This window comes from Phoxinus phoxinus (assembly GCF_949152265.1).
Source record: "Phoxinus phoxinus genome assembly, chromosome: 14".
Classification (NCBI taxonomy): domain Eukaryota; kingdom Metazoa; phylum Chordata; class Actinopteri; order Cypriniformes; family Leuciscidae; genus Phoxinus; species Phoxinus phoxinus.
The window spans coordinates 533,007-540,506 of NC_136889.1; the positions used below are offsets into that span (position 1 = coordinate 533,007).

At 42.4% G+C, this 7,500-nt stretch overlaps 2 protein-coding genes across 6 annotated transcripts in view; both read left to right on the forward strand.

Annotated features, from left to right (window-relative positions):
• Positions 1 to 3,970, forward strand: part of srfb (serum response factor b) — a 35,823-nt gene extending 31,853 nt beyond the window's left edge. For 2 of the 3 annotated variants that reach the window (XM_079634322.1, XM_079634323.1), the window contains exon 8: positions 717 to 3,968. In XM_079634322.1, coding sequence (XP_079490448.1) covers positions 717 to 794 — 78 coding nt within the window. In that variant the 3' untranslated portion in view covers positions 795 to 3,968. Of the gene's footprint in view, positions 1 to 716 lie in introns of all 3 variants that reach the window. The other variant, XM_079634324.1, reaches the window with a different exon arrangement.
• Positions 3,971 to 4,264: 294 nt separating this feature from the next.
• tmem254 (transmembrane protein 254) overlaps positions 4,265 to 7,500 on the forward strand; it is a 3,789-nt gene continuing 553 nt past the window's right edge. For 2 of the 3 annotated variants that reach the window (XR_013800273.1, XR_013800274.1), the window contains exons 1-4: positions 4,282 to 4,461; positions 6,150 to 6,253; positions 7,108 to 7,167; positions 7,346 to 7,500. The exon at positions 7,346 to 7,500 is cut by the window's right edge and continues 329 nt beyond it. Coding sequence is in view for 1 of the 3 variants with exons in the window: in XM_079635773.1 (XP_079491899.1) it covers positions 4,375 to 4,461; positions 6,150 to 6,253; positions 7,108 to 7,167; positions 7,346 to 7,469 (375 nt within the window). In the remaining 2 variants the exon portion in view is untranslated. Of the gene's footprint in view, positions 4,462 to 6,149; positions 6,254 to 7,107; positions 7,168 to 7,345 lie in introns of all 3 variants that reach the window. The other variant, XM_079635773.1, reaches the window with a different exon arrangement.

Below are 7,500 nucleotides of genomic sequence, written 5' to 3' on the forward strand. Positions count from 1 at the left end.
TTCTCCAAATTCAACTGAAAATGTGACGTTTAATGACCTCTGCAGTCTCAGGATTACTCAACCCCTTCATGGCAAGCATCTTTAGCTGTTGGTAGAACATCTTTAGCATGTGTTCCAGCTCACGCACGTCATGTGTTCCAGCTCACACACGTCATGTGTTCCAGCTCACACACACCTGCAGCAGCTCCTGAAGCGCTCGATGAGTGCGGCGACGCCGGTTCTGCAGATGTGTGCTGTGGTGAGGGATTCTGTTCAGGGGGTGAATCATTTTGAAACTGCAGAAGTCATTAAAAGTTGCATTTTCAGTTAAATAATCAGAAGAATTACATGATCAGATGTATAACACGAATGGAATGTCAGTGAACTAAAGGATCAGTCAAATGCAGAACTGTTACTAGTGTTTGAAATCACTCCTTTTGCGGTTCCAGACGACGTCAGTCACGTGTGTGTGTGTGTGTGCGTGTGTGTAGATGACAGATTGTGATGGTCCTGGAGTGTGATGTTGTTGTGCATGTTTGATGATCTGACCTGTGTGTGTGTTGTGTATGTTTGATGATCTGACCCATGTGTGTGTGTGTGTGTGTGTGTGTGTGTGTGTTGTGTATGTTTGATGATCTGACCCATGTGTGTGTGTGTGTGTGTGTGTGTGTGTGTGTGTGTTGTGTATGTTTGATGATCTGACCCATGTGTGTGTGTGTGTGTGTGTGTCTCCTCAGATGGTGATTGGTCAGTCCAGCGGCACCAATAGCCTCTCGGAGCTTCAGCTCGTCAATCTGGACGCCAAGAGCAACTGACTTTACAAGCAGAGACTGAAGACACTATTTATTAACGCCTTTATGAGATTGAGCTTTATACAGTATGTCACTGGTGTGTGTGTGTGTGTGTGTGTGTGTGTGTGTGTGTGTGTGAGTGAGTGAGTGATTCTACAGGACGATCAGTCCCTCCGCAGTACAACGAATGAGATGAAGCCGTGTGTGTGTGTGATAGGTAGGTTTAGGGGTCGGTTAGTGTGTGTGTGTGTGTGTGTGTGTGTGTGTGTGTGTTGTTGTTGTTTCTTTTGCGTCTGTGTAAAATCACTCTCAGGGTCCCAATGTTTTGATGTCAGGTTTCATGTCGGATAAAGCACGTCGGTCTGCAGATCAACAGTTTTCTCGGACAGCCTTAAACGCCGTTGTTCACACACTCCAGTGAATGTGGAGTTCATGTATGCCACTACTGTACATCACACACTACTGTACATCACACACTACAACAGTAGATCCCGGTTCATCACAGGACTTCTCATGAGATACACCGATGAGAAAGATCACAAAGAGTCTTCAGTTTTATCATGAAATATCATTATATGGCTGAGCACAAGATCATCTCATGTCTTCATATGTGAACACGTGCACACACACACACACACTTACACACACACACGTACACACACACAGACACACACACAGACACACACACAGACACACACACACGTACACATACACGTACACACACACACACACGTACACATACACGTACACAGACACACACACACACACACACACGTACACATACACACACACACACACACACGTACACACACACAGACACACACGTACACATACACGTACACACACATGTACACACACACAGACACACACACACACACGTATGTACACACACACACGTACGTACACACACACATACACGTACACACATACACGTACGTACACACACACACACACACACACACACACACGTACACACACACACGTACACGTACACACACAGACACATACACGTACACACACACACACGTACACACACACGTACACATACACGTACGTACACACACACACGTACGCATACACGTACACACACAGACACACACACATACACGTACAGACACACACACACACGTACACACACACATAACAGTAGAATAACTGGCTATATTTTCATTGATCATAGTAGTTTAATTTATATTCTAATTGATAAAATTCTTCAAGTGTGTGTGAGAGTCAAGTCCCCTTCATTTATTTATACAGCGCTTTATACAATATAAACAGTTTTAAAGCAGCTTTACAGTGATAATAGGAAATTAATGGAACAGAGATTGTTTTGGCTTTAGTGTGTGTGTGTGTGTGTGTGTGTGTGTGTGTGTGTGTGTGTGTGTGTGTGTGTGTGTGTGTTCACTGTTGCGGCTCTTCACGTCTGACAAACACTGGCTTCTGCGAGAGAACGTGTTGTGTGTGTGTGTGTGTGTGTGTGTGTGTGTGTGTGTGTGTGTGTGTGTGTGTGTGTGTGTGTGTGTGGGATGCTGGGTGAAACTCATTTGGCCTTTGTGAAGTCAAGACGAGACATTTGAATTGTACATATCCTGTTTTTTAATATTTGGGATTTGTTTTGCCTGTTTGTGCGATGGCATGCAGTTGCTGTTTTTATAGATATTTTGTATACATTGTAACGGTTTTGCTTATGAAATCAGATATTTTGACTCACCATGTAAATGAATGTAATATAAATATATTATATTGATTTATGCAGTGTTAAGATGAGAAATACTTTTTCAAACTCTTTTTCTCTCTTTTGTAACATGATTGTGCCAAATCGCCTCTAGAAATACAAATAAAAGAGAGAAAGAGGTTTTTTCCTCCATCCCTTTATTTCTTCTTCTTTATCTTTCTCACCCTGACGCCTGAGCTGTGACGTCACTGCTACCTGTCACTCAAATCACTTTGAGTCGTGAATCACTTTCTCGTTATACTCAACAAACGCTCTTCTAGAGTTGATTTTTCATACAAACTAGTGTGTGTGTGTGTGTGTGTGTTTCCAATCACGCGTCCTGCTGTTTACTTCAGATTCGTGAGCCTTGATATGTTGCACTTCAATGCGACTCTTGAGTGTTTTAATCATCTCGAGCGCACGTCTCGATTCAGATCTGCAGTTCACAAGATATCAGGAACGCCATTGTTTTACGACAGTTGAATGATGCGTTCTTCTTTTTTTCTTCTAATTTTACGTGAATGACACGTACTGCTGACGTCATATATGGAAGCCCAAAAGGGACAAAACGTGTGAAACTGACGCTTTAACACGCATTTACGCGCTAACACGCAATTTACGCGTTAACACACAATTTACAAGTTAACACGTAATGACGTGTTAACGTGTAAATTGCGTGTTAACGCGTAAATACATTTTTGGGATATTAGCACCATCTACTGGTTTGGTGCTGCTCTTGCTCAAACACAGAGAAAGCTTGTAATACCAGTTTTTAATGTGAAATACATGTTCAACAATGTACTTTTCATAGGGGCTATCTAACAAATAATGCATATAGTTACATTATAAAAAGATGCTTTAGAAATATGCTACAGTAGGAGTGTAGGCTACATGAAAATACTATTTGAAGGGAATGTGTAATTATCCAAACAAAACTTTGTGATTGTGAAAATGGTCATGACTTTCAGAGGCCCATTTAAAATATGCTGTAATTATATGTATATGCCTAGTTTTAACCTATGAAAAGTACATTGTTGAACGTATTTCACATTAAAAAAATCTGTGTAAAAAAACACTTTCTCTGTGTTTGAGCAAGAGCAGCACCAAACCAGTAGGTGGTGCTAATGTCCCAAAAATGTATTTACGCGTTAACACGCAATTTACGCGTTAACATGTCATTACGTGTTAACGCGTAAATTGCGTTACCGCGTAATTTTTTTTGATTGATTGATTGAAATGCGTGTTAACGCGTCGGCTTCACACGTTTTGTCCCTTTTGGCCTTCCATAGTCATAGCGCTGATCACTGAGTGTGTTTGAAATGTTTTGAAGAGATTGTGTGAGAGAAACACTGATTGTTTTGTTGTACGACTTGGATTATTGTGTGAATTAAGTTTGTTTGTTTGTTTCTGACACAGCAAATGTACAGACCCTTTTGTAATAAAAAATGGATCTTGTCATGGCTTTTCTCTTTTTTTTATGATGAAGTTCACTGTGAATGTATCATTTATTGTGGTAAAAATATCCCAGCACTCAAACTAGGACATGAAATGCTTCTTTCATTCTAATATGATGTGTACTTTAGTTCAGAATTGTATCCAAAACTGTCGTATTGCTTTATAACTGGTAGTGTTTGTTAAATTAACATTAGATTATGTAACAGTTGGTTAGTTGGATCTTCTAAATATGTTTAAGAATATTTCCAGTGACATTTTAATTAGCATGTATTATTGCAGAACATAATCGTTTATCTTCTGAATGCGGGACTTTTATCCCGTGACGCGTGTGTCGTCACTTCCTGTGCTGTGACTGACGGGCTGAGCAGAAGCGAGTGCAGTTTCCAGTGGTTTAGTCAGTCAGTTATTGGCAGGCTGATCATATTCATCTCCATCATGGCCAAAAGCGACAGCTCCTCATATTTCAGGAGGTCCAGTCTGTTCTGGGTCGTGACCGTGGCGGTTTCTTTGGGGTTTTTCACGGTAAGTTGAAACTTTATCAATGATTCATTCATTCAACATCATATAAGACTTTTATTCTGTAATACTTTTAAAATTTAATAGTATGCTTTACTTAAGATGTAATAGACAACCCTCAGTTTTTGTTTAAAAAAACCCCAAATGTATACTGTGTATATATATAAATATATGTATACTGTACATGTAAATATTGTTTATATTTGTAAATCTATTTTTGTCTTGCACAAATAAATTGCGTTAGTTTTGAGGTTTTCCGAAGCCCGGCTGGTGTTATGACCATAGACAGTATATGGTTATGATATGACTGAGTAAAGCTGTCTGAGGGGAATTAAATGTTTATGCAAACTCATGATGATGAGGAGTAAATAAACACGATCTGACTTAGAGTGAACTTTACCTCAGTGCCTTCATGTTCTGTCTAAAGTCCTGCGCTCTTATCATAACCTTTAATACACTCACTTCAGATCAACTGTGTGTGTGTGTGAGAGAGAGAGAGAGAGAGAGTGTGAGTGTGTGTGTGTGAGAGAGAGAGAGAGAGTGTGTGTGTGTGTGAGAGAGAGAACAGCTGACTGATCACTTCCACTGGCTCACACTGGTCTGCGATCTGCACACACACACTCACACACACACACACTGGCCTTTAGATCAACCGCTCACCAGTAACCCAGTGGTCAACATCAGAGAGGATCTGAGCGACTGATGAGAGACACCAGCCGTACAGCACCAGTTGCTGTCTGAGATCATGTGACCCTCAGCTGAAGCTCTGAGATGAGCTTTCCACGAGACTCCGAGTGAGAGATGTCAGTTCACAGGAGCGTACACGAGTTATTTAGGGTCGTTTCATGACTCTTAACACACTCTCTCACTCACACACACTCTCTCACTCACACACACACACACACACTCACTCACTCACTCAGCAGTTGTGTTGTGTGTTGCAGTGGACAGTGCTGTGGCCTCAGGGCGTCCCGTACAGCAGTCTCGGTCCTCACACACTCACACTCACTCTCACACACACACACACTCACACACACACACACACACACTCACACACACACACACACACACACACTCAGCAGTTGTGTTGTGTGTTGCAGTGGACAGTGCTGTGGCCTCAGGGCGTCCCGTACAGCAGTCTCGGTCCTCACACACTCACACTCACTCTCACACACACACACACTCACACACACACTCACACTCACACACACACACACACACACACACACACACTCAGCAGTTGTGTTGTGTGTTGCAGTGGACAGTGTTGTGGCCTCAGGGCGTCCCGTACAGCAGTCTCGGTCCTCACACACTCACACACACACACACACACTCACACACTCACACACACACTCACACACTCACACACACACACACTCAGCAGTTGTGTTGTGTGTTGCAGTGGACAGTGTTGTGGCCTCAGGGCGTCCCGTACAGCAGTCTCGGTCCTCACACACTCACACTCACACACACACACACACACTCACACACTCACACACACACTCACACACTCACACTCACACACACACACACACACACTCAGCAGTTGTGTTGTGTGTTGCAGTGGACAGTGCTGTGGCCTCAGGGCGTCCCGTACAGCAGTCTCGGTCCTCTCACACACACACACACACACACACACACACACACTCACACACACACACACACACACTCAGCAGTTGTGTTGTGTGTTGCAGTGGACAGTGCTGTGGCCTCAGGGCGTCCCGTACAGCAGTCTCGGTCCTCTCGGCGCTCTCGCGGAGTATTTAGTGGATCATCATTATCCGGTTCTGTATTACGGGTGAGTGGATCACAGCCCAGCGCACGGCATGCATTAATCATAATTTCACATTATAGAAATATTGTGTAAAAATCTGGCCTTCTAGAACTTGATGCTAAATGTGCCTCTGGTGCTCCTCAGCCGGTTCTGACGGACACGTTACTCGCTTTTATTTTTGTACTTCATTGGAACTGTACGGAACTTGGCAAAGGTTTTGCTATATGAACACAAAAAAGAATTCATAGATATGATTGGAACGGGTTTAATGTCCTGAAAAACACAGTCACACTTGAAATGATAGTCACACAATAGTCACAGAAGAGAGTTTCCTCTAGTGGAAGCGTTCGGTACTGCAGCCGATCAACATCTCACTGAGAGATCATTCACTGACGTATCACACACACATCTCAACAACGTGTAGATTCATGGCTCTGATGTTCTCACAGTTTTAGAGTAAAACGCGTTTTTGAAAATATAGATTTCATATAAAAATTGGAAATAGTATTTTTGTGCATTTTTCACAACAATAAACGTAAAATTTTAAACACTTTTTAAAAAATGTCACTTCAGCAATAATCTGCCAAGTGTCGTCTTTAAGACGAGACCAAACTTCAGTCTGTCGCTCTAAAAGTGAATAAGTGGATTATAAACACAGCGAAAATATAATTTAGTACCATAAAATCCCCTAAAAATACAAAATATTAAATACAGAAACATTATCAAACTAAAATACAGTACATTCATTTCATTTTGGTCATGTTTGACCGACACGTGAAGAGCACCAGAGAGTTAAATAATGTTTTCATGAAAAACTCTGATTCTCTCCAGAATAATGTGTGTGTGTGTGTGTGTGTGTGTGTGTGTGTGTGTTTCAGATGGTATCTGACGTGGGTCATCCATACACTCGAGGCTCTGTTTGCGCTGAAGGTCTGCAGGTGAGATGTGTGTGTGTGTGACAGTTCACGTGTTCCGCCACAGGGTGGCAGTGCAGATCATGACTGTGAGAATACATGCAAAACCTGAGTTACTACATTAACTTTGTATATAAATGAAGATTGACATCAGTTTTACCCAGAAGTCTACTTGTGTGTGTGTGTGTGTGTGTGTGTGCAGTGATAAAGGCATCGACAGCTCGTCCACTCGTCTGCTGTGGTTTGTTCAGACCTTCTTCTTTGGATTCGCGTCTCTCGGTCTTCTGCTCCAATACAAGCCCGATGGCCGATCCAAGCGCCAGTGAGCGACACACAGCACATCTCCCAGCATGCACT